Source organism: Pagrus major, chromosome 12 (assembly GCF_040436345.1).
Source record: "Pagrus major chromosome 12, Pma_NU_1.0".
NCBI classification, from domain to species: domain Eukaryota; kingdom Metazoa; phylum Chordata; class Actinopteri; order Spariformes; family Sparidae; genus Pagrus; species Pagrus major.
Genome location: NC_133226.1, coordinates 27,401,573 through 27,429,151, shown reverse-complemented (window position 1 = coordinate 27,429,151; position 27,579 = coordinate 27,401,573). Strand labels below are relative to the sequence as shown.

At 41.7% G+C, this 27,579-nt stretch overlaps 1 protein-coding gene across 2 annotated transcripts in view; it reads left to right on the top strand.

Moving 5' to 3' along the window:
* The window catches only part of ap3b1a (adaptor related protein complex 3 subunit beta 1a), a 65,852-nt gene extending 38,891 nt beyond the window's left edge, over positions 1-26,961 (top strand). The window contains exons 23-27 of one of the 2 annotated variants that reach the window (XM_073477819.1): positions 6,849-7,077; positions 9,678-9,762; positions 10,688-10,785; positions 13,896-14,034; positions 24,952-26,961. In XM_073477819.1, the coding sequence (XP_073333920.1) occupies positions 6,849-7,077; positions 9,678-9,762; positions 10,688-10,785; positions 13,896-14,034; positions 24,952-25,105 (705 nt within the window). In that variant the 3' untranslated portion in view covers positions 25,106-26,961. The remainder of the gene's footprint in view (positions 1-6,848; positions 7,078-9,677; positions 9,763-10,687; positions 10,786-13,895; positions 14,035-24,951) is intronic. The other variant, XM_073477820.1, reaches the window with a different exon arrangement.
* Positions 26,962-27,579: the final 618 nt, after the last annotated feature.

Here is a 27,579-nt window from a genome sequence, read left to right as displayed (position 1 = left end):
ACAGCGATAGTTTCACACTTTGGAAAAATATCCTTGTTTGCTTTTTTTACTGATAGTTTGATGAAAAGGTCAATAACGTACAGTAAAAATAAGGCTACAGCCATTTAGCTTAGCTTAACATTAAGACTGGGAAACAGCTAGCTCACAAATCTGTCAGTTACAGAAGAAGCATGTTGAAGATGCTGTAGGAGTCCATATTGTAAACACAGGGTCCGTGCAGCTGTGTGAGTGTTGTACGGAGCTTCGTGGTGAGTTACTCTATATTCCGAGTCTGGCCGTCAGTCCCGGCCGCCTGTCAGTCAGTTTGATTGACAGCTGCTCTCAGGACAGCGTTTATGCAGCGCGAGTCTTGTTAGTCGTCTCTCCTCCTCAGGTGAAGGCCGTGCGGTAATAGAGAATAGAAATGCAGATGAGAACAGGGAACTTTTCACACATCAACACCTGATTTTAGAGTCAATTCTATGCATAAATACATGATGGGCATCGGGATTCATAGACAAGGGTAAATAACCTCACCTTTATTCACACACCCCTCCCTCTGCATGCACACACTTACATATCAGCTCACGCACACTCACACTCACACACACACACACACACACACACACACACACACACACTGGCCTCAGTGTCATTTCTATTTCTCAGCAATCTGCCCACAGAGGCAGCGAGTCTGTCTCAGCTGAGCGCTCGGGCCCTTTTAGAGAATTACTGCATGGTTATCAAAGGCATTTAGATTAACCCTGGTCACTGTCTCTGACCCACCTCCTCTCCTGTCTCCTCCTCCTCTCCCCACTCTCTGCATGCTGCCGCTCTCTCTAATAACATTTTGACATTAGGATCTCTCACAAATGCCTCTTAAATCCCCCCCCCACCCTGCCACCCCGCCCCACACCTCTTCCGCCCGCTGTCCGTGTGTGCGGCGGGGTGGCTCAGGCTGATAACTTTTCATTCATAATTAGCAGTCGGCGAATGGGGCTGCGTTGGGGGGAAATTGAACTGTCAGCGGCGGGGCGCGGGGCGTTTGACCCCATCACGCCCAGAGGGGGCCATCATAATTTGTTCATTTGGTGTCCATCAGGCGGGCGCCAGCTCGGCCCCTCCTCCCCGCTCGCCTCCCTCCTCACCCCTCTGACCTCCCCGTAGTGGGCGCTCTGGGTTCACGTCTAATTATGAATCAGCAGAAGGACCCCGAGCGCCACGAATATAGCAGCCCCTGCCCTCCAAACCTCACGCTGCCACTCAAACTGCAGAGATTGCCTCTTAAATAGGAATAAATGCCCACACAGAGAGAGGCAGCCAGTGCAGCGGCCGAGTGGACAGTTTGGGAAATGTTTGTGTTTGAATGCAGCTTTTTGTTTCTTATTAGTTTGATTTAGTAACTGCAGCATGAGAGGACAGGTTGTGACTCTGTGTTTGTGTGAAGGCATTTTATTTTGGACAGAAGAGCTTCTTCCCTTTGTCACTCGTGTGTTTTCTCTTCTGAGGTAACAGAGGTTGTGACGGTGGTCTAGTGGACACTGAGGCTGCATATTATATAATTTTAACATTGTGCACAGTCACATCACAGAAATAGTCACATCACGGGACGTGCGATGTCGAGTAAGACAAATTAACTCGCATAGTTCTCGTTTTCCATCACTGATCTACAAGAGGAGTCAGTCCAACATCACATAATGTGGTCTGATTTAAAGTTCACCCAAAAATATAAATGCACTCACCATCTCCTCCCTCCATGTTGATGGAAAGTCAGGTGAAGTCTCGTAGTCCGCAAAACATTTCTGGAGCTTCACAGTAAAACAGAGTTGCAGCATTCTGCTAAACAACTGAAGCAGCTGGAGACTTGATTTAAAACGGAAAAACAACCAAAGAAACATGAGATGTCTCCAAACAGCTCGTCTGCTGTGATCACAGTCTGCAGAAGCCTCGAGATCACAAACTGATTTGTAAAGATTTTTTTTTCTTTTGGTTCAGTTTTCAATTTTATGTTGTGACACTGAGCTCATGGTCGCTTTAGGCCGACACATCCTACCTGAACGACTGAATAGGTCGATTATCAGAGTCTTCCAAAATACATATATAGTATAATATAGTGTATATATAGTATGTTTATCTTTATTCTAAAGATAAATTTAACAATTATTCAAATTGTTATTTTATTCTTTCCAATATCTCCTTATTATTGTCTCTATTTTTTGAGACTTACTCTTGTGATGCTACTTATTTCCCTCTGTACTGCTGTGTTACCTGTGAATTTCTCCCGAGGGGGATCAATAAAGGAACATCTTATCTTATCTTATCTTAAACAACATGACTGGTGAAGGGTAACAGTGACCGGACCCTTTGTCACCGGACCTTTTGTTGTATGCTCGCTGTTTGGTAAGGTTTAGGAAAACATTGTGTTCTCTGAACGATCTCACAATTAAAATTTCAGTCTATAAAATGTCAAAAAATGGGGGGAAAATAAGCTCATCACCATTTCCCAAAGTGACGTCTTCAAATTGAGATGCTACTATCGTTTATTTATTTATGTGTTTAAATCTACATTATACATAAATTGAGTGTTCGGATCGCATGTTTTTAGTCTCTGTCTGCTTTTTCATTCTGTTGAGAGTTAAAACATTTGATCGATTGACTGAAAATTTATCAGCAAAATTTTGGGTTTTGAAGTATTTTTTCTAGAAAAAGTGCTAAAATTTCACTGATCCCAGCTTTATCTTCTGGGATAATAAGTCAAATGTGTTTTGGTTTTCGACTGTGGGAAGTTGTGGACATTTTATAAATATTCTCAAACATTCAAGAGACCAAACAATGAATTCATTATTTGAGGCAGCAGATTGATCAGTGATTAAAATAATCATTAGTTGATCAAATATCCTGCTGATACAAAGAAACTGTTGGCAGTTTTATTAACAATACTTGCAAAGCACGATGAAGGACAATACTTTCTGAATAACAGTCCTCTATTATTCTTAATGTTCTTTAATGGAAATTTTCAAAATTAATCATTTCAGAATACCCAATTTACTGACAAATTGGCATAAATGAACTAACCTCTGTCTATATGCGCCGGAGAGACTTCTTGTTACATTAAAGTAGTTTTAGATGGCTGTAGTAACATTTATTTAATTCAATTTGCAGTCAAGGTCTTTGTGACGCCCCTCAATTAATTGTCATCTCCTGACTGAGGGGAACAATTAGGAGCTAAAGTCAAACACATGTCCCTTACCTCAGTCCTCACAACTCTTGTAGAGCATAATGAAAGCCTGTCGCTGCTGCAGGAGGCAGACGGCGTCTGAAAAACAGAAATGGATTTTCAATATATGCCCATACATCGCTGCACCCCCCACACACACCACTTTGTTTTAAATTGGCCGTCTTATGCACACGGCACAAGGCTACCAGCTCCGGTTAGCCCTTTTGAATATGTCAGCGGGATTTTCAGGTCATTTGCCAGAGAGGATGCTGGGAGCGTGGCGTCCGGGTTCTGAAGGTGACTGGTGTCTGTGTCATCCATCACAGGAGCTTCCTTTAAGTTGATGCATAATAGAGCCTCTCAATCAACTTCCTCCCTCATTGTCACCTCCCTCCTTCCTGTCCGGGCCGGAGAACGAGAGCCAAAGAAAAAAAAACACAGAACAGGAGACTGACAGAGGAGTCAAGGTTACATCCTTCTTCTCCTCTTATTTACAGTTGAGGTGTGTAACAGGACAACAGGCTCGTGTGGGAACTCGTGTCAGCCTTTAACTGTCCACTGTGTCAAATTGGTGATAATAAGCAGTTTGAAGCCACGTCCCGCTCTCCGTCCGTCCCTCCCGCCGCCGCCGCCGGCCCGGGCCGAGGCAACAGACGGGACCTTGAAGCAGGATGTGTCTGTCAGGGAGGTAAATCTCCGCTGTGATGGGGTGGCAAACATTATGGCCAGCTTTATCGACACCGACTGCTCTGACACATTCAAAAGTGGCCCAATAAATTTGCAGGCTGGCGGTGGCGTGACGGGCGCTTGTGAGGGCGCAGCGGCGTTACAGCACAGCGACAAATGTTTGTTTGACCTCCTTTACAGGCGCTTCAGAGACGCTGCTGCTCTGTCAGGAGGACTGAAAGATAGCGGTGTGATCGGACTGTTTATTCTGTACGTAAAGTGACTTCAGCAGGCAGATGTTTTAAATACTGGAGACATTATGATGCCCAAACTCAGACACAAGCCCTCACAGTAGGGCCGGGCAATATATCGCTATTATATCGTAACGTGATATGAGACTTTATAAGGTGTTAGATTTATGGTGTTATGATTATAAGGTGATATTACATGCTGTAAGTGTCTTTTCCTGGTTTTAAAGGCTGCATTACAGTCAAATGTTGGCTGCCTCTGCTTGTTTTAATAATGCTTTTCTAGGGCTGCATGATTTATCAAAATATTATCCAAATTTTTAAATGGATAGGAAGCCGCAGATTTTTTGATGGAGGTGAAATGTGTGACAAACAGTGTCATGATGAAGTGCTCTACTGCTGATATACACTGATATTCAGATTATATATAGCCTAAAAAATATCGCAATATTATTTGAAGGCCGTATCGCCTCCCTGCCCTACGCCCGGCGCCTCAGTGTGGCTCATTGATGTGTTTTTAATAGTGTTTGGACTCCAAAGGAGCACAACTCATTCATAAAGAAAATTAAAATAAAAAGCATAAAACATTAAAAGTCTGTATCAGAATAAGTTATATCAGCTTTGGCTGCTCTGGATCGCCGTGGCCAGAGAAATTATGTTTTCAGGTCGTCCGTCCATCTTATTCTTGTCAACGTTACATCTCAAGAACACATCGAGGGAATTTCTTCAAATTTGGTACAAATGTTCCCTTTGACTCAAAGATGAACTGAGTAGAAATTAGTGGTCAAAGTTCACTGTGACCTCACAAACACATTTTTGTCCATATCTCAAGAATTCACACAATAATTATAACAAATTTTTACACGACTGTCTAATAGGATAAAACAGTTATGACAAGTTATGACATTTGATATCCAAAAGATCAGAGGTTAAATTCACTGTGACGTCATAATGTTCTGCAAAAAATGCTCTTGAACTTGGCTGGTGCTCGGAGGCAAACGAGGGCGATGCGGTTATTCTAGTTGTACCAGAATTTTATTTTAAAGCTATTAAAATCATAACATTGTGACATTTGTTGGGTCTGAACCAAACAGGACGTCTCTGCAGCTCTACAGGACGACCAGCTTCCTGTTTTATGATAATGACTGATCTGTAACTCCGTAAATAAGTCTAATCTTTAAACTATCAAACCAGGCCACGTCTCGGTGCTACTGTACAGTGATAGTGAAGAGTTCTCGCTGTCTGAAGTGAACACATTGAAACTCATCTCCGCCGCTCCTCTTGTATGTCAAACCGATTCTTCATCCTCACAAGCCGACGTGACAAGTCGAACACTTCTGAGCCGAGTCCGAACACACTGCCACTTCATCCAGCTTCAATGAAACAATGTACACTGACACCACTCGACACTGTGAGCTCTGCACTTCATATCTTATTATCAGTCGTATTCAGTTAGCTTAATTAGTATGCGTAATCGTTTAAGTCTGTTATTTATCACATCTGTTTTTCTACCACGGGTTGTTGTTTTTTCACGTGAAGCTTCGTGATATTTTTGAATATTTGTACACTCCTCTTTGTCACTCTCACAACTTGTGTCAGAGTTGGATGAGTCGTTTGTTTTTATCCCTCTGAGGTAATAAATAACAGTTTTTCAGTCCCTGAACTCCGACATACATCCGAGTGTTATGAAACCATTGAGGTGCTAAGTGTATGAGAAGGTGTGAAAAGGCTGCATCCTGCTTGATGTGTTGAACCAATTAGAGCCGTCACTCAAGACAGACAGGCCTCTTTGACCTGTATGGAAAACGACAGAAAAAAAATCAAAGTTGTCAGACTTCTGTGATGTTTTTATACGACTTCGATACATGAGAGGTGTTTCTTAAGTTTCTCCTTGTCATGTGAATATTCTCACGTTTGACAGTGCACTGTGTGGGCCGACCCACCTCGTCTCTCTAATGGGAGCTGACAGTTGCCACCAAGTGTGAACAATGTTCATCCAAGTAACAAGATGTTAATTTTGAGGAGAAAAAAATCCACCACCACCACTTCCACCTCCCTTCTCTTCTACATCTCTCAAAGGTAATGCAATTTCCTGCCTCTGAAAAGGTAAAAGCCCCTTGAAAAAAGGCCTGTGAGAGGCGGGTCGGGCCCATGCAGGCACTTGTGTTTCTATTCATTAGAGGTTGTTTTTATTCAGCCGGGTTTGACCGAGCATCCAGCCCATTTCCACCTAACTGGGCTGATTGAGGACATTTCTTAAATGGGCTCCTCTTTACCCTACAGAGTTAATGAAGGGAGGGTTGGCGGGGTGTCATCAGCCAACCCTCGGTCCCACTCCGCTCAGAAGTGCTGCATTCTGCCGGCTGATTGGACGCGTTGAATTGCATGAATATAGGTGATGAAAAGAGCGGAGCTTCTTGTATTAATCTGTCCTCTTGTGTGGATGCATTTACGCTGTAATGTACGAGGCGTCCCTGGATATCGTTGTTGATGTGGAGCGCTTTATGCTTCTGGGCAAAATGTTCTGTGTGTACTGTTTTTCTCATCTTCCCTCTCTGCTTCTGCTCTCAGGCTTTTGTTTCCTGCAGCGCTCAATTCAGCCCATACTGCAGTTCATTTCTCTGATAATCAACAAGTTTGATTTATTTTTTCTGTGTTCTTTGTTTGCACAAAACTTCTGTACAATATCCCGCTCAGATTCAGAGATTGTGGAGGTTTTATTTCATGTGTCCCTCCAGGTCACCACTCCATCTTTCGGCCCCGTGAAAACCTATGAGCTGCTTCACCACATGACAGGAAAAGGTCTGTCAGCCAAGTACCATTTCCCCCGGCAGCCCTGTTTGTACCAGCCCAGTATGGTGGCTGTGCAGGTCATACTGACCAACAGCTCAGACCACAGCCTGGAGGAGATCCATATAGGAGACCGAAGCCCAGCGAGCCTCAACATCCACTGCTTCAACACCATCGGTGAGTATAACAGAACTTCCATCAACGTGTTTCTACGAAGTAGCTTATAATAAATCCTTCCTTCCTGTCTCTCCTGGAAGTTATAGTGACAGGTGACCAAATGAAACGCACCGTTACCTTGAGAAAAATTAGGATTTAACTGGGTGTGAACATTGTTGGAAAGGGTTGTTGTTAGGGTACACAACTCAGCAACATATATAACAAAGGTCAAGTTGTTTTTAGACATTTAAATGCAGAAATATTACACATCATGTCTTTAAGAAGCTGGAACCAGCACATTTAAATGACAACAATTTTTTGACTGATTTTTCCAGCTCTCCCAAGAAAGTTGGGCAGATTTAGAGCCTCATTTAAAAAAAATGAGTACGTGGCCTTCTGTATTATCCCCTTTTCTCTTTATAATATAATGCTACCGAGTTTTAAACTAGACGTCAGTCCTCACATGTTGGGTGACGACTCCAGCCTGAACTCTGTCATGTAAACAACCCCGTTCCTGTTGTCTCTCCTCCTCATTCATCGTGGCGTCTTCAGCTCTACGTATGCTCTGATTGTTTTCTCAGACAGATATTAAATGATCAGTATGTTATCAGGAACCTTTAAGCCTGTTTGCGTTCAGCCTCGTCCCATTCCTCCAACCTGAAACAGCCAATATTACTCCAGCTAATCCCTGTTCATTAGTATCGATCAGGACAAACAAACAGACACTGTCTCCATATTTCTTGTCACACTGTTGTATGATCGCTGCACTCAGTATAATATAAGAACGCTGCTCCCTCAAGACTTTCTTTTTCATGCACACACACGCACACGCACACACACACACACACACACTCACACACAGAGACATGGTGTGCGGTGGAGCACGTTAAAACTGTCGATTGCAGCGGATTGATTGGGCATTGAAGGAACTCGAGCAGCCAAACAGTGGGTAATTTGGATCGATTGAGCCTGGACACTGTGAGCTGCTGGCTGCAGTTGGTTTGGATAAGTTGCAGAGGATGAATACAGACAAAGCTTTCTGTAAAGCTGCTTTGTGTGTTCGGTGAGTTATAATACATGACAGGGTTTGTATTTAATAAGTATTATTGCATGTCGCCTCTAAAAGCAGCGTGACACTGTCCATTGTGCTCTTGTTTCAGTCGTAGCAGTTTAAAATGAAAACGTATTTTGGTCACTGGTTGACCAACATGTTATTTAATAATCAATTAATATCTTTCTCATTAATTAATTAGTAACAACTAGTAACTGACATGTCCTTTTTAAACACTTCATACATCAAAGCGAGAAAATTAAACACCAAGTAGCTTTGTGAGTTTGATGTGATCTGTATTACAGGATGGGTTTTATTTTGTTATGTTGGCCATCATCCGTATCGTGTGTGTGACTCATATCAGTACATGAACATTAGAAAAACAACACCTGAATCTGTCTGCAGTGCATCACATGTCATTTTCACGCAGCAGCTCTCAGACGGGACAAGCATCACAAACATGACTGCTGCACACACGTCTCTCTGAGCCGGTTTGTTAGTCAGTTCATAAAATCCAACCCTGAAATGTCGACTTTCAAAAGACGTCACTGCTGATCTTTGCCTCCCTCTGTGAAATCTCCAAAACAAGTAACGCAGCCGAATGTTCACCAGCAATTAAATACAAGAGAGTGAACGTAACTTTACAACTTTATTGTCCAGCCGAGGCCAGAAACTCAGCAATCGACACAGTCTGCTATCTCCAGATTATAATCTGTCTCTGCATCGATGCAGAATCTTCCATCAAGAATCAAGAAATGTCCACATCCATACTGATACAGACACACTGGTTACTTTGCAGCTTTAATTAACGCCCTTATTGAATCTTGTCTCTTAGTTTCTTGTCAGATAGAAATCTGAATAGTTTATCTCATGCAGAGGACTAAGGAGAACGATGCAGAGACTGTAAAGAAACGGAAAGGTAAAAGCAGAAAATGGCGGTTAGAGGAGCTGTGAAGGCGGATTGTAAGTGAGTCCATGATGGCTCTGTTTTCAGAGGTTTCCTCTGGAGCCTCCTCTGTCTGTGGAAAGAGTTATACAGAACAACAGCCCTGCTCCACGGAGAGAGAAACACCGGCCGGCTGGGGGAGCGTGGAGGATGTTTCTGTCTGTCTGTGTTCTTCTCATCCTTAACCTCCCCCTCCTCCACCACCTCCTCCTCCTCCTCCTCCAGACTCTCTCTTCAGCAGTTTTTGGCTTTACTTTAACTCTCGGTCTCGCTCTCGTTTCTCCCGCTCTGTCTGTCTCCCTCAGCCCGTCTCTCTTGATGCTGATGCTCTCTTTGACAGGCCTGTTGTTTTGGAAATATGCTAGTCCTTCATGTGTTTTTTTCCCCGAGGCTAGAGGTGTGTGTAGTGAGATTGAAGGATAGATTTCTCACACACGGTGGCCTTGCTTTGTGAAGTAGAAAACACAAGTGGTGTGGATGCCTGTCTGTTCCACTCTGCTGCTGCCCTCCTCCTCCTCCTCCTCCATCTCTTCCTCCTCTCTCCCTTTGCTCCATCCTTCTCCACACTGCACACTGTGCCCTTGTCACTCACTCTCCCTCTCCTCCCCTCTTTCCCGTCCTCAGAGCGGCTGGAGCCAGAGGCCTCGGTGACGGTTTCCATGGGTATTGACTTCAGCGACTCGACACAAGCAGCCAACTTCCAGTTGTGGTGAGACAACCTGACATCCACTCATATCAAGTTATTTTTTTTTCTTCAGCTGTACGTCTCTTTCACCTTCCTTTTTTCTCCCTCAAGTGTCTCCTTCATCTTCTCTTACCTTTCGCCTCTCTCATTTGTTCTTTGTTAATTCTCCTTTTCCTACCCGCTCTGTGCCAGCGCTCCCAGGTGAGACATCAGCCACGATTGATCCCGGTTCACTGGGATAACAATTATTCCTCCAGTAATCAGCCCCGGCCCAAATCAACCTGCAGAATGCCATCGGCACCACCGCTCAGCCGATCAATAACCTTATCAGAAAATCTGTTCAGGATGGGGGGAATCAATCGGGCCCAAAATGCCATTCACAGAGCGTGATTCGCAAGGCAATCAGAGGAGAAACGTTTAATACACAAACAAATAAATGTGCACAAAACACACACACTACACCGCAAGTCCTCAAATGTTCAATTACGTCAAGATGAATCTAAATCACAAAACAGAAAATATTCAGCAACAAGTCGTGATTTACAAGATTCCTGCTGAAAGGAACAGTTCACCCAAAAATATAAATCCAGTCATCATCTCCTCCCTCCATGCTGATGGAAAGTCAGACGACGTTTCGTAGTCGACAAAACATTTCTGGAGCTTCGCAGCAAAACAGAGTTGCAGCATTCACAAAGGAAATATGTTATTTAAACCCTCAATGTGCAGTCGAGCTCGTGCGCCCACTTCAGACGGGGCGCACACCAAAGCTTCTATCTGAGCAGCTACAGTGAAGATTTTTGGCCTCTAAAAGGGTGTAAATAACGTCTTTTCATATCTTTTTGGGATCTCTGGGCTTTCTGTGTGTCTGTTTTTTTCTGGGGGTTTTTTTGTGCTTGTCAGAGCTCCTGCAAACAAGTCGTCTTCCTTTGTTTTTGTTTTCCTCCCTCAGCACCAAGGAGGACCAGTTCAGTGTGTCCATCCAGCCTGCTGTAGGAGAGCTGCTAATGCCCAGCACCATGACAGAAGAGGACTTCAGCAAGGAGCAAGGTGAGTTAGATTTACATCAGTGCTTGCAAAATAAAACGTACAAAAAAATTTAAGCTGAAAACACATTGACGATCACGTGCCGGATGGTTTGTTACACAGAGGCATCTGGAAAGGCACCGCTGGACACTGTTTGAAAAAGAGCAGGGACTTAAAAAAAATACTCTGCAGGTGATTGGACGAATCATCTGTCTATCAGCATCTATTACTGCTAACTTCAACCAATCAGACTCTTCCTGAAGTCAGTTGGAAGAAGAACAAAATTATTATTTGCTACCTGACTATTTCCCAATAGAGAAAAGCCTTCAGTGTCTTTCTTTGCTCTTCTTTAATGAAATTAACTCTCCAGTTCTGATTGAACCGATGCTATCGCAGCTACGCTAACTGCTGGTACAGATGTCTTGAAACTGTTTAAAATATTCAGAATCGATACGCACCGATAAATAGATATTTTGACAAGACTAGTTCCTTTGCCTTAAATGTTCAATGTTATGTTGCGACGCTGTGCTTGAGGTCTGGTTAGGTTAAGGCAAAAAAAAAAAAGCCACTTACTGTAATGTTTTGGCCTTAAATATCTGCTTCTCTCGCCACAAACACGGCTGGAAAATATCCTCAAGTCTCCTGAAAAAATCCAGTGGTTTCACACTTAGAAATGTTTAAATGCCGTCACGAACAGCGGTTTCTGGTTTGGCAGCCATCTTTCCCAGCATCCTCCTCCTCCCGACATTAAGAACAGATCATATACATGAAATGTAAATGTGAAATGACAAATGTAGAAATGTCAGTATGGTTCGTATGACACGCACAAACGTGAACAGATCTGTGGCTTGAAGAAACATTTTTTCTGCCGACTGTGCTGAACCACGATACACACTAATGTAGATATTTTACAGCTAAAACTTGTCCTCTTTGTCTCTGGTGGATGTACATTACCTCATTCCAGCTTTGGTATTTCAAAGATTGAACTTATCGTCAATATCCACCAAAATCTGCCATTATAAAATATCGTTGTAGCTCGAGAACAGAAGGAACATGTCACCCAGGCTCATTACTGTGTTTTAAATAGTTTTTGGACGACAGTGGAGCTCTATGGATCAGAGGAAGAAGAAATATGATCCCTTGTTGATAGAAATAAAAAATAGGAAAATGTGAGAACAATCCTTTAAAGGTGATTTAATTGTCACAGAAAAAGTTGCCATCTAAAATACATGATACAAGTATAAAATAAAATAAATACATTTCGAGTAACCTGCCTGGAACAAACACGTCCTCACCTCTGTCATTAAGGCACACTTCCTGCCTCTTACAAAGCACTTACTGGTGTTTCCAACATAAACATACAAACCACACACACCTGCAGCGCTGCATACTGTGGCAGCCGCTGAGAGCTGAGAGCGTACTCATATCTGAGCCATCAGTGTGCTCTTAAGTGCCCGCTAAATGCTGCTCCTGCCTTAATTAATCTTCATTCACTGTGTTTTGAGCTCTGCTGAATACAACCTGCACTCAGACAAAAAACGGGATTGAACAGAGTCGAACAACTCGCTTTACTGGACCTTTTTCTCTCTCTGGCAAATTGCTGCTTTATACCCATTGAGTGAAGTTAATTAATTCTTTCAGTCAACAGGTTTTCATTGTGTTTGCCTTTAAGACCTCTTTTATTTCTGCCTAACTTGTGCATATTTATCTCCATTCTTTCTTTCAAACCCTTTGCTCATTACTAAGTGCACATGAACTCGCCCTCTGCCTCCAGTTAAGAGCCTTTTTTAAAGCCCTGTTTGCATTATTGAAGAAGGAATCCCTTTTTAATGTTTAGTTCCCATCAAAATCCATTTTATCTTATTGGTCCATCACTGACGGTCCTGAAACCAGGTTTTCTTAAAATACTCAGCAAGGTAAAGGACATTTTAGATGTGTAACACTGACTGTAGAATTATAATTTTGCTCATGGCAGCACAAACATTTCTGCAGGGCATTTATTTTATTTGGTTTTACCAGGAAAGACACAGAGAACAAATTCTTATTAACGACTGCCAGACAAAGAAACAAACGAACAAACAACAAAGAAGAGCAAGAAGAATTCAACAAAATTAAAATGTTATTATTCGTATCAAGTATCATTTACAAAAATCCATAGGTCGGCCCTTAAAGGAACAATTTGTAAGATGTGACCAGAATTTTAGTTTTAAACATTCAAAAAATGAACCAACATCATGAACAGAGTGAAGAAACAACAGTGTTGACGTTCTGTCAGAGTCGTCTCTGTTCTGTGTTACAGTGATGTCTACTGAAGTTAGCATGCTAACCAGCTAGCTCCTGACACCTCTCTGTAGCTCAGAGGTGAGAGTCTGACAGCCCCGTAGTTTCAGCTGGGAGATGTACAAGCAGCCAGTTCACTTCAGTGGAGAAAGGAAATATTTTGACACCTATTTTCCATCTAAACAGAAAAATACAACCGTCCACCGTCTGAATTCAAGTTTCTCTAAATCTTCTTCTGATCTAAAGAGAAAAAAACTGTTTTTAAAATAGTGATAATGATATTAAATGTTAACTACAGTCATTCTGCTATCTGCTACAAGTCAAAGAAAATAAAAGTCACATCTCGTCATATTTTAGCCTTGTTATATTTATCCTTTAATAAAATTAAAATTGTATGCCCTCAATGTTGTGTAAATGTTCTCTGGTATTGAGAATGGTATGAAATAGCAGTGTTTTTGAGGTTTTCAGTATTGTGGCACCACTAACTGTACTTGGCCACTAATATTAGCTGCAGTAACTGACTTAAATAGGAGTGAATAAGCATAAACCAGTGTTTGTTAAGACGAGGGCCTTTTGACGAGGGAATACAGAAGGCGTGGTGTGTTTTGAAGGAAGCATTCGTAGTAAATCAGATAGAAGAATTATGAATGCGTGTCCCTATAATCAAACAAGTGAAGAATGATCATTGAAACGATCGTGTGTCTGGTGATGTGGTGACGGGAGAATGAACTGTTGAGTCTGCTCCGAGGCGGTTCCATCTCTAGTGGAAATGTTGAAGGCAGAACCACAGAAGAAACATAATTTACCTTTTTGGGTCCTGGTCTGATGGCTGAACATTTTCTGCATCCTCTCAGGTAAACTCCTGGGCATGAACGAGACCTCGGCAACCATCACCATGGCAACAGCAAACACGTCCAGCCTGGCCATCGGCAAGCAGGTCCTGTCTGTCGCCAACATCGGGGTGGTTTCATCGAGCCAGAACAACTTCCACAGGTGAATTTACCTCCGCTTACTTACACGTGACACACAGCCTGATGTTGTTTGGATAAACGTGAGGGTTTCTGTCGTCTCCCCTCGAGCTGTAATCATTACTGTGGAAATCTTTCACGTTTCTCCTAAATGAGCCAAAGACCGGGAGACTTGTCAGAGCGTTTCACACTAATGGACAGGTGTTTACAGTTTCATATCAGCTGTTGGAAAGGTTCAGCCACGAGGTTATAAAGAAAGGAGAGTGTATTCACAACAAGTGAGAAATTCACAAGGATTTATGACGGAGGAGTCAAACACGCTGCTCTGTTATCATGTGAGAATCCACCTAAATCAGATTAACTTCGACCTTTGTTTTAATTTCCTAAACTGGTCGGATGTTTGATGCATAATTGAACTTTTATTGTTCATCAGTTTGATACGGTGGGAATAGATTCTGTTAATGTATCTGAAGGTTAATGTTGTTAAGTGAAATACAGCTTTGTTAGTGTTCGTGCAGCTTCACATGTTTGTAATGATCTCATGGATAAATATGTTTTATTTTTATGATTAATAGTGGATCTGAAATCAGAAACTAGAATGAAAAATCAACTGGATGTTAGCTTCTTGTAGATATGTCGGTATCGGCGGCGGCGGTGTAAATGTTGGAGCATAAATAACAAGAAATTATAGTAAAAATATCATTTGTATGTTTGATGTAATTTAGAAACACATATTTTATCCACCAGAGACGAGATGCACTTAGTATCTGTGTCACAACCTTTTTTGTAGTTTTTACTCGACTACTTTTATTTGATAACTTCAGTTACTTGTTACTTTGCAGATTGAATGCTGCATGCATACTTAAACCAGCATGGCACTCAGTAGAGTGCATACCTCCGCCAAGGCCCGACAGTCCCCTTTTCTACTCACTCATAGATACCAGCCACCTAAAAAAAAATGTTTCATCATGATCCATGTATTATTCTGTGAGAAGTTAAAGGAGCACTCTGTAGTTTTTTCAGAGAAAGATCTTCACTGACTTCAACAAACTAAATAATCAAACTCTCTTTGTTTTCATGACTGAATAAACTGAATAAACAAACTGACCAAAAACACAATTTATACTGTTTTACCTTGTTTATATGTGGCGGACCCTGCCACCTTTCTAGCTTCAAGCAGTGTTCTGGGACCTTATTTTCCTCTGAGAGCAGCTTGTTTATTCACTGATAGAAAAAATACATATTTCTGAGTTTGTATTATTTCCTCATTAATATTGTAAATATTTAAATTCTGAGTTTGAATTTCTTCTCCAAAACTACATAATGCTCCTTTAAACAAAAATGTCGAAAAAGTCAACATCTTGCATCGATCCGTCCCTTTTTCACCAAAAGTTAACCGGGTCTATTCTGGGCCGAGACTCGTCCTTATTCCAAGTTTTCGTGGGAATGGGCTCAATGTTTTTTCTGTAATCCTGCTGACGAACTAACCAACAAACAAACAGACACTGGTGAAAGCATAACCTCCTTAATTCAGTTAATTCATTTATTTTATTGACAATTTGATAAAATAAAAAAACACTGATTCTTATAATCAGTCAACCCATAGTATACAATATATACTGTACATAAATGTAAATACAGTATATATATAATTTACTTTACATGAAATACTTCTTTAAGCCTGTTTATTGTCAGAAAAGTACTTTTGATACTAACGTACATTTAATATCAGATACTTTCAGACTTTTCAGTAATATTTTAACACCATATCTTTATCTTTTTACTCTATTACTACTTGTTGGTACTTTTATAACTATGCTTTTATGAATGCAGTCGATATTTAAACCCACAGAAATGATCAGATCCTAAAATCTCTCTCTGACTCTGTCGTGAGTCACAGTCATATAAATCTGAGTCTGTTTGTTCCGTCTGAGACAAAATGAGTGTGCCTGTTACGATTGTGTTTTAGGTGGAGATTAGTTAAACTGTGTGTGTGTGTGTGTGTGTGTGTGTGTGTGTGTGTGTGTGTGTGTGTGTGTGTGTGTGTGTGTCCCCAGCAGTCGCACACACACACACATGCCAGGGGAATGCCCTGAGAAGCCTGGCTGTGTAATTGGTGTACACAGAGTGTGCTAATGAGCTTCCTCCTCTGTCACGCACACCCGAACACCTGATAGATAATTACACCTCCCTCTCTCCCTCTGTTTCCTGCTCTGTCTCTCTTTCACTTCATCTCTGCACCCCCATCTGTCTCTCCTTCCACGCCGCTGTCTCTCCTTCACTTCCTCTTTGTCTTTCACTCCATCCCTCTGCGCCATGCGCCGTCCTCCTCGTCGTCGTCGTCTCTCGGCCTGTCTTTTGTTACCTCGCTCTGCAGACGTCTCCCCGCGTCTCTTCGTCTCAGGTGATCTTTTTTTTTTGTGAACCGGAATGGAGGGAAAATGTAGGAGATGGTGGATAAGTGAGGGACGGTGAGACGGTAGCACAAGGGCACAGAGAGTGGAAGGAGTGAGTGGAAATCAATGTTAGCTCTGCGTCCAATAAGCTCATACTTCATTCAGAATAACCAATCACTCAAATGACGCCATGCTATCAATCTCTCTCCGGCTAAACAGGATGACAGTCTCCCAATGTTGCCCCGTGGTCGTATAATAATGAAGACACCCTCCTCCATATTGTCCGCTGGTGTCCTCATGATGAGCATGCTGTCCTTAGGAGGTCCATTTATAAGAGATGATGAGGTTCCCTGCTGACAAAATCGTCAGTCCTTGTCTCCTCAAACAAAAAAACAAGCAGGTTTGACAGGCGTGTTTCTGAGAAAACATCTCGAAGAAAGCAGGACTTGATGCTTTTGTGTTTAGGCTATTTAAACAGGCAATAGACAACTGTGACTTATCATTCTGAAGTAAATACTGATGTCACAGTGTAACGGCTGTAGAAACAAAAAAGCACATCTGCCATCGTGCAACCAAACAGGAAGAGGCATTGTTTTCCTCGGTCACTATCCCCAGGTAACGGTGCAACAACTGGAATAACTGTGGAAACTGGCTGATGGAGGAGGTGAAGAAGGTGAAGAGGGAGAGAGATAGAAACCGAGTGAGCAGACGAACATTCACTGGATGGCGACGCTCCGGTGTTTTGTCAAAGTCTGCTCCCCCGTTGATACGTGTTTCCTCTCACCACCGGGACTTCAGACGCTTCAAAACCGGCATTCACGATACGTAGATAACGACAGCACAATACGAAGACAAAATACAGCTGAAAAGGCAAAGGAACTGTTCTTTATGTGTTGAGGTTGAATTGAGGAGAAGCTGCTCTGTAGTCTGGTGCTACGGCACTAAAACAAATTTGACTTTGTTACACCGTCATATTAGTTATTAGTTTTGAATAGCCACTTATAAACACTTGCAAACATCTGTGTTTAAAAAGATAAAATAAGTATTAAAAACAAATTGCCTCTTTCTTGCACGAGGTGGTGGTTGTCATACCGCTTTCCTCCACAGGGGCCGCCAGAATCAACACAAATGAAAGTGAAACGTCGGAGCTTTAACTGATTGAATTATTGTGTTATGATTAGTTGATCAACGTAAAGTTATCTGCACTTATTTGATAATTATTTAATTAATCATTTAAGTCATTTTAAAGCAAAAACAATCCTTCGTTTCAGATTCTCAGATGTGAAAATCTTTCTTTATTTTCTGTTACAGTTAATTGAACTGAACATTATGATGGACACTGTTTACCATCAGGCAGTCAATGATGAACATGATATTTAGTTGCAGCCCTTGTCATCATGCTCCTTCCAGTTTGTTTGTTTTTTCTTTGTTTGTTTTGTTTGGAAACAGCTTCATTTTCCATTTGACGTCCAATTTAAAACAATTTAACATTCATCATACTGTACTCACTGTACTCTTTATTTATTTACCGCTCATTTTCTCCTGCACACATCCCCACAGAGTCCTGGAGAACAAGAGCGGTGTAATAATTACAACTATAACCAGCAATTATTTATGTTATTGATAGATCTGTTTTCTGAAATTAATTGTAAAAATAAATGACAGAGAAAAAGGCAGGTTCTAAGAGTCAAAGATGATGTTTTCAAATGTTTGCACAACAGTTTAAAGATCGCAAAATATTCAATTTATTACACTCAAAAAAAACAAGGTGTTTTTTATTGTAATAAGTAAATACAAATCTGCAAGTGACAAAGATTTCTTTAGATCAGATTTGATGTTTAAAGACATTTCCCTGCATCGCACTGAAATGTGACGTGTTAGGAGATTGTGTCTTGTATTAAGTGTAATGAAATATTTTCGACACATATAAGTCGATACATATAATCGGTAAGATTTTGGGTTTTGCAGTATATTAGAGGAGCAACACATCTTCACATTTGAGGAGCAGAAATCAGAGATTGTTTTGCCTCTTTAATGTTGATTAAATCATCATTTTAGTGATTATAATCGTGGTGTTTTTGTGTGTGTTCCTGCTCTACATGCTTTGAATAACGCACACAGAGAGCAGAGAGATCGATCTGATCGGATGCACCCACTGAGAGCTTATTGTGGAGGTCACTTGGTATTAAACGTGATGTGAGGTGACCTCCATCCAGGAGCCGTCTTCTTCTCCTCTGATCTCCCCAGAGAAAAGCTCCTCTGATCCGGCTACGATCACACGAAGGCTCTGCCCTCGGAGGGAGGGACGGTTTGGGTTTTAATACGAAGCCTGAGAACGAGAGGAGATAACACAGGTTCAGTTTAACAAAGCAGCAGCCTGCAGTCCCCTCATTCATCAGCAGGGTGCAGCACTGCTTTTCCCAAACAGGCGTCAGGCCGGGCGGAGGGTGGGGGGGGGGTGGATGCCACTGAAACACAGAAATTGATTGCTGGAAAGGAGGATGGCAATAAATCAAGCAGGAAAGCAAATGTAGAAAACGCTGTTCTTGTTTATGTCTAAACAGGCGGAATAGAATAAATGTGCTCTATTTTTCAGTCCGTTTGAAAGCAAATTTGATCGAATCCTGCATGCATTGCCAATCCCTCTGGTTAGAGCCTAATTTTCAAAAGAGAAAAAAACTGAAGCCTTTGATTTATAAGCTATGCTTTCTCTTTACTTTACACTTTGATATAATTAGATCATGTTCCTCTAAACACTGAATTCTCCTTTCTTCAGTGAATTCTTGTTCCTATTTCAAATTTAATTGGCTGTCATTTATAACCCGACTAATTAGACGTCTGTTCTCTGGTTATGATCTATCTTCAGAGGAGCGCAGTGTAACAGTTGTGATACGGTTGTACTGCAGTCGTATTTGCATGTTTAACCAGTTGTAGGGATCCTTGAGTCCTCGCTGAGTTAAATTCTTCTCCAGCCTCTGTAGTCGTTTGTCGTCTCCTGCCCTTGGAGCGCGGCGCTGCGGTCTGTCCGTATGGCCGAGCTCTGGAGATGTGTGGAGAGGTCCTGGTTCTAATTGAGGCTAATAGTTCTGGCCATCTGCCTGGTCTGAGTCTGCTCGCATGTGCTCTGGCCTCACTGACCACTCAGTTGAAGGACACTCGTCCACTTGTCCACATGGCCTGGAAACAGTAGCAGCCACCACACGTTTGGTTTTTCTGATTTTAGTTATAATCGTCACACACTGCAGTCGTGTTCAGCGCCTGAGCGGCTCCGTTCTGTCACATGTTTATTTAAGATTCGGGGGCCTCGTGTACTCGCTGTGGGTTAAGTCCTGCGTTCTCGGTTGCAGAATCCTCTGTCCTCTCTGCATGAGGGCGAATGTAAAGGTGAAGCCCATTTTGTGTTTGCAGTGGCAGGGTGGAGGGTGGAGGGTGGAGGGGAGGCAGATGGCACACACAGGCTCTCTGCACTGAGGAGAATCGCAGATAATTGGAGAGCGATGCTTAGCCGCAGCCCTGACGATCGATGCCAATCCGCCTGCTCTAAGTCCAGGGGTTATGCTTTGCTTTTCTTTCCATACACTGCAATTAATCCAGTGTTTAGCCCGGTGTGTGAAGAGTGCAGGAGAATACCAATGACCCGTTTAAGGCCCGCTTGTCCTTAATCTTTCCCTTCTAGTAGCTAAAAATGCACTGATGTTGTGTTAGGTCTGATGTGATGTGGATCAGCTCCGTGCACCTGAACGTGCAAAGTGAGAATATTCAAAGCGAATACGCTTGGAAATCAAACACAATCACAACACGCTCTTGTTTCTTTCACTGGCTCTTATTACCACACATGAACAAAGGCCCACAGCAGCGTCTCCTGAGACGGAATGAAAGCAGCCTCAGGGTGGTGTTAACTGGCTGAGTAAATGATAGATTTATATCCTAAATCCATTAGCGAAGCCACAGGGACCACACAGACACCTCAGGCTGCTGACAGGAGGGGGGGCAGCATGTTTTCATGTGGTTATGACGGAAACACAGAAAATTAGTCAAGAAAATTATTTTTAAAAATGATTTTGCTTTTATTGGTTTTTGACGGTGATTTTTTTTTAAACAAGCTCAGTCGCCAGAATAAAATGTTGTCAGTTAACGTTTCTGCAAATCACAGATTCATTCACATTTGTACGTGTCAGAGCTGCGTAACGTACTTACATATCAACGATACGTGTCGTATCACGTTCACATTACATCAGCCATTTACAAACTGAAGTCAAAGGAGCACTCTGTAGATTTTGGAGAGGTTTTAATATTTACAATATTAATGCAGTAATAATACAAACTCAGAAATATGTATTTTTTCCATAGCTAGAAAGGTGGCAGGGTCCGCCACATATAAGCAAAGTAAAACAGTAAAAATTGTGTTGTCCTTTAAGGTCAGTTTGTTTATTCAGTCATGAAAACAAAGAGAGTTTGATTATTTAGTGTGTTTAGGCAGAAAAAAATCAGCCAGTGAAGATCTTTCTGCACATTAATAATCCATCTACATACACATAACATTTTGTGAACAACACCTGCAAACACATGCAGTTACACTTTGCCGTCTTTAATGCGATATAAGATACGTGACGATGTGTCGAAGTCTGTTCCCAGTCTAATAATATAAAGCCGACTTCAACACAACACTGAATAAAAACAGGTCAGATAAATTAAAAATAACATTGAAGTTAACTCCCCTGTTTGTAAGTAATTACAAAATTGAACATGTATTTATCGTAAAGAGTCTCGTGGCCCACACGGCGGGATCAACTGCTTTTCATGCGTATGACCCGTCCGCAGTGTCAGACGTTAACGAGACATCGGGACGGTTTACAGCCGAGTCTGTGGAGACAGAACCAGATATTTTAAGACAAAACGTGATCTTTTTCTAACCCTAACCAACTGTTTTCTGCTTCAACCTAACCAGACTTCAAGCACAGTGTTGTCACAGCATAAAACTGAGAATTCAGCCAGAAGAAATGTAAAGTTTCAACACAACTGTGGTTTACAGAAACACTGCCGACATCTATTCTGGTGTTTAGGATGTTTTAGCCAATTTTCAAGTATCACAATAAAACAGACGTCTTAAATGCATCAGTCAGTTTCAACACAAACAGCATCACGTCAACTTTACATCGTCAAATTAACAAAAATAATGTTTTAAATCCAGCTAAAGAAACAAAACTGAAAATAAGAGTAGCCTCTCCACCGCTTTTAAAACACGTGTAGTCATTTACATTAAGGTTAAAGTCACATTAAATAAAACTCTTTCAGTCATTTGAAAACACACAGAAGGTAACAGTGTTTGAGTTTGCAGAATATTTTGGTGTTTTTCTGAAGGTTGAAACATCCTGAACTCACACTGAGAGACTTGGATTGATATACAACCTCTGAATTATTTAAAGAAGTGAGCGCGGAGCGGAGGGGTTGGTATTTTTGAGAGAAATGAGTCCTCTTGTTGAATGGCTTGTGTTTCCTGCTGAAGTGGCTAATATTTTAATTAAGCCTGAGGAGGACTCTCTCTCTCCTCCCTGAGAGCTCCCTGATAAACTCCCTCTCCTCTGTTGATGGTAATTTAGCAGCTCCCCAGAGACGCAGCCAGACACACACTGTGTTTTCGAGCCAGCGCTGTTTCATTGTGAATGCACGTCCCCTCGGTGTCCCCCGTCCTCCCTCCCCGTCTTTAACGTGTGCGTGCTAATTGGTGGACGTGCTAGTCGCTGCTGCCACGCAGCACGCCGTCGCCTGTCCAGAGGCCGTCCTGCGGGGGCTCTTCACAGGCTTTAGTCAGGCCTAAGTGGGGCTCTTTGTGGGCTGTTTGTCAGGCCTAAGCGGGCTGCCACGGGGGGTCTTTGTTGCGGGGATGTAGTGCTAAATGGAGGCAGATGGCTGGGAGTTAGCCACGTGAGGCTCCGAGCTGCAGAGGTCCTCTGTCGCCCCTCAAAAAGGGTCACACTGGGTCAGAGCCCCTGTCTGCCTCTTGTTAGCACTCTCAATGGGGACCATGTGTGCCCAGATTTGGCCCCGGTCTGCAGGGACCGTATCCAAGGAAACGGTGGACTGAGAATTCTCCCGATGGCCCGGAGGGAGCGGGTGGGACGGGGCGTCCAGAGGCTCCCATCATAGACACCCACAGTCCATAAAACCAGGCTGAAGGGCGTGTCTCCGCCCTAATAGCTCTTTAGTCAGCTGGGATAATAGACTGTCTGTTGATCCGCTCTCTGTATTTCCTGTCACATCACTTTCCTGCTTTGTCTCGCACTTTAGAGTCATTACAAGGTGTTGGAGGGTTTTCTAACGTGATGATTTATGAGTTTGAGGGAGAAATGTGAGTTAAGTGTGTGGATGTGTGTTTAGGCGACACATTTATCTCTTTTTCTGTTTGATATTTATCTGTTCAGCTGTTGGCTTCACGTCCTGGTGTTTAACGTGATTTATTTGTTATTGAAAAGGAAAAGGAGACATTTTCTTCAGTGATGGGACAAACTCATCTACTCTTTCTTTAAGTGGGAAAGTCTTAGAGATAAGGCACGGTGTTAAAATTCAACATGAAAACACATTTCACCTTTTTATAAAGATGGAATCACTGTGACGTCGTGCTCACAACAACAACAACAACAACAACAACAACAACAACAACAGCAACAACAGCAAACTTGCTTATTTCTGTCGTCATTTTCAGCCGTAAGTGTAACTTTTAAAGATGTATAGTTAAACACGAGTCGGAGCCACCTGATGATTCTGCTGTGATTGTTTCATGAACTATATTGTTCAGCCGGCGTCTTTAATATCTTCACAACTGCAACATCTTACATTAACTGCTAATTGTGGGTAAATTCAAGCCGTCCTTTTAGTGAAAGTATTTTTATTAATGATGTATTAAAGCATCAAACATGCATTTAAGATGAATTAGAGGTGAAAAAAGAAACTAATTGTACGTAAGCTAACAGAGGTTTTATAAACAAACATTGTGATTGGTTCTTTACTGTTTACAAGAATATAAATGTACTAATAGAAATAAAGACGTCGACTCATTCAGTGTACGAGTTCGACTGAGACTTTTACTGTACGACGACCATCATGGTAAATATTATTATTAGTAACATTTTATTATTATTATTATTATTATTATTATTATTATTATTATTATTATTATTATTGTTATGGAGTCTTAAGGGGAGTTTTCGAAGGTTTTTTGTTTGAACAATCACTTTATTATAATTTCACAAAATATTTTGTTCTGACAGAGATGGAGCTTTATATAAACTATTATTTATTTTTGTAGTTATACTAAATAAAATGCAATTAAGTGGATAAGAGAGTGAACGTGATACGATGACTGTCAGTTTTAATTCCCTGACACTGTTGGACCGCTGCAGCTGCAGTACAGAGTCTCATCCCACAGCTGTCGTCTTATTCCTGCAGAGAAATGTGACGTACATTTTTATTTTTAAGTGACATGAAATACCAACAGGCCCTCGTCCTGCGCAGTAGGGATGTTAATGATTAATCGATTAATCACGGTTAAGAGTTTAACCAGTTAAAAATGTTTTAATCGACAACAAGAGATTATACAGTATTATAGAGTATTTTACAATAACAGATTACAGATATTTGTTTTTCAAATATAACCAAATAAAACAGAATACTGGTTTGAGAAAATGTATTTAAATAAACTACGAGTAATTTCACATTTTACACAAACTGATATTTCAGCCATTTTGTCGCCTCAGTACTTGTAACCAGTTGTTGAACAGTGACAGACGGGACACCGTAATTAAAATGAAGTCATTATTTTGTGTTGTGTTTCTTTCTCCTGCACTTTCTCACATTTTATTTTTGCAGATATCTTTTTTAAAAATCACATAAAGGGGGTTGACAGATGGATGGAAACATTCAGTCGCTATTTAAAATTGTTTTGACTCCTTTTGTCTGCTTTCCTTCACCCACGTTACCACGTTACCACGTTCAAACATCTGCCTCGACGGAAAAACAGCAGAGAAGTTACTTTAAAAAGAAAAAATGAATTAAACTTTAAGAAATGAGCTGTTTTGTCTCGTGTTCCTCTGGATGAAACACAGAACATGCTGTCAGCTGGTTTTATCCATTTTACTCCTCACTCCCATGATACCTTGCACAAATTACGGACACGTCCTCTCACTTAACTGGAACCAGCGTTTGCCGTAATAACAGGACGCTGACACTCGTTCTGAGAGCGATTGGTACAGCGTTATCGTTCGTACATGAAGATCTAGTTTAGCGACTTTATTTAGTGAATACTACTAACACTGTTATCACTGTTAAACCCACTAAGCTCACGCTTCTGAAGCCTTGAAAGCTCCAGATGTACGTCATCACTGTTACCCCGGTATCGTCCCCGGGAAACTGGTGGATAAGGACTGTTTCTGTGCGAGAAAGTAGTTCCATGACAAACTGGAACTACTTCTTCTCTCTCTCTGCAGCTCAGCTTCAGTCTGTCCTCGATGTTTTGTGAAGCTGACTCGTGTCCTCTGACTCACCTGCAGGTTTGCCGGGCGGACCGTCAGCAGCGGCGCCGTGGTCCTGGTGTCTCTGGAGCAGAAGGAGTCCTGCGCCGCCCTGCTCACCATCAACACAGAGAAGAGCGTCATGGCGTCCATGTTGCTCCGAGACCTCAAACAAGCCCTCGCTCAGGCGTAGACTCCCCCTCCTCCTTCTCCTCCTCCTCCTCCCTTCTTCCTGTAGTGAAGGTAAAGGGGAGCAACACCTAACGAAAGACTTCATGTATTTTATTTCTGTGCTTTAGGACGAGTCCGGCGGTACTTTAAACATGTAGCATCTTTATCCAAAACACAGAAGCTGAAGAACTGGAGCCCGAACAGAGAATAAACTGGAACAACACTCAGCTTTTCTTATTTTTGACGGTCTGTCTTTTCTGATCCTGAATCACAGAAATAACTTTGTGAAGTCTTGAATTAAGTCATGTTCTCCTTTTAAAACTCACAGACGGCAACACTGAAGTGGATTTATACATTTGAAAATGTGTCACTTAAAGGGACAGTCCACCCCGAAATCAAAAATACATATATTTATACTTTCAGTGACAGATTTTTGGAGATCTCAGCCGTAGAGATGTTTGCCTTCTCTCCAATGTCATGGAAGTAGAGGACACTTTGCTTGTGATGCACAAAGTGCTAAAAAAAATGTATTTGAAATGTCTCTTTCCAGAAAACATGTCTCGATTACTCCAGATAATCCACAGACCTTGTTGTGAGCAGGAACTATTTTCTTTCTGTATCATTGCTCTGAAGGAAACGAGCATCTACTCATGGACGAGAAGCAGCTAACTATGCTAGCTAATGTAACAGCTCAGCAGGTGAGGATGCCACTAATAGACCAGGTTTAAAAAAGCCATCTTCATTTGAATGATCCAAGTTAATCCTGAGATAGATCTTCAGCGTATACCTCCTCCCGTTGATGCCTGTGAGGGTCTAACAACCATCAAGCATCATATATTGGTAAATTTTCCATTTTGCGGGAAAATGGCTCTGGCTCTGAAGGCCACACTGATGATGAATATTATAACTCAGAAATCATCAGTCAAATGGCCACAAAGGTCGTTTTAAACACAACATTTAAATGTTTTCTTATTTTCCTTTGTTGAAATACACAGTCACACACCCGTCATTACTTTCTCTTTCTTTCAATGCTGCATTTTTGATGATTAGTTGCTAAAATCACAACAAAATGCCTTTCATTTATCCAGAGGCAGCAAATCGCCAAAACTGCCAAAAACATTTTTTAATAATGCACCAGGGGATTTCTTTCATATCCAAGCAAAACTGCTATTTTAACTGACATATATCAAACTGAATCGAATCAAATCAGGAAATCAGTGGCGATACTCGGCTCTAGCCATTAATATTACCTACATGAAACTGCTCACAGCGCGGCCTCTGGATTATCTTGAGTCACCAGGACAGTATCGTCTAGATCCATTATAGTGGAGAGAAGACTCGCATCTCTCAAAATCTGCCACTCGCACCAAAACACTCTAGATGGATTAAAAAAAACACTACAGGTAAGAGGAAAGGTGTGTATTTTGGGGGTGAACTGTTCCTTTAAATGTGACACTTGCACCATCAGGAAAATGTGAAATCAGCTGGTGTTCTGGTGTTTCTGATCAGCGTCATCACACGGTGGGAGAACGAGTACATCACTGCCCAACAGGCCCGTTTTTCTTCAATGTTTTAAAAAAACGTTTCCGATATTTGACTGTTTTTCATCGACATTCGTGTCCGAGCCAAACGACCCGTGTTTGTGAGGAGAAAATGAGGATCTCCACTCGACATTCAGAACCGCTGTCATCACATCCTAAACCTTCTTAACCTGTGCCTGATGGAGTTTTACATTCCAGCCTCTCCACCCTCATCAAAGTGCCTTCTACATGAAAATAATGTAATTTAGAAAAACCAAACCTTAGACTCAAACCAACGAGGTCTTTTTATCTGTATCGCTTTTGCTGAACAATAAAAAGTGAATTTATTAAAACCAAACTTTTTTGTTTTATTTCTTTGTTTTGCTATTAATAGCGCTGCTCAGCTCAGGCTGACTGCGGTGATTGATGGTCACTCGGCTGAACGTGGCTCAAACACAAAATCGTTAATGATGAGCGCTGCTAATTGGCAGGCTGAGGCGCTCACCATGTACTCATGACATCATGATTGTGATGAATCTGTCACTCCACCTGCTCACATATGTTCCTCCTCGTCTTCTCCTCCGTGTTTCCATCAAACGCCGTCGACTCTGTTGTTAGCGAGCAGTGAGGCATCAAAACTTTTAGCATTTATTCCAAATAAACTGCAGATACAACTTCAGCTTCACTTAATGAAACAAGCACACTGTAAATTTGAGTTTTAGTTTCATGTCTTCAGCCTGATTGACACGAATCAGTGACGGTCGGAACAGAAATGACTATTATTGTCTGTTTTTGGACAATTGAGTGTTAACAGTACAAGTTAAAACACAGCAAGAACTCAAAATCTGTTGAATTTCTTTATAAAAATATCTCCTTACACAATAATAAGATAAAGTGACTTATTAAACAGTCAGTGAGATAAGAGAGACTTGTTTCAAGGGGACACTGCTGGTCTATCTGATAGATATCACCATGA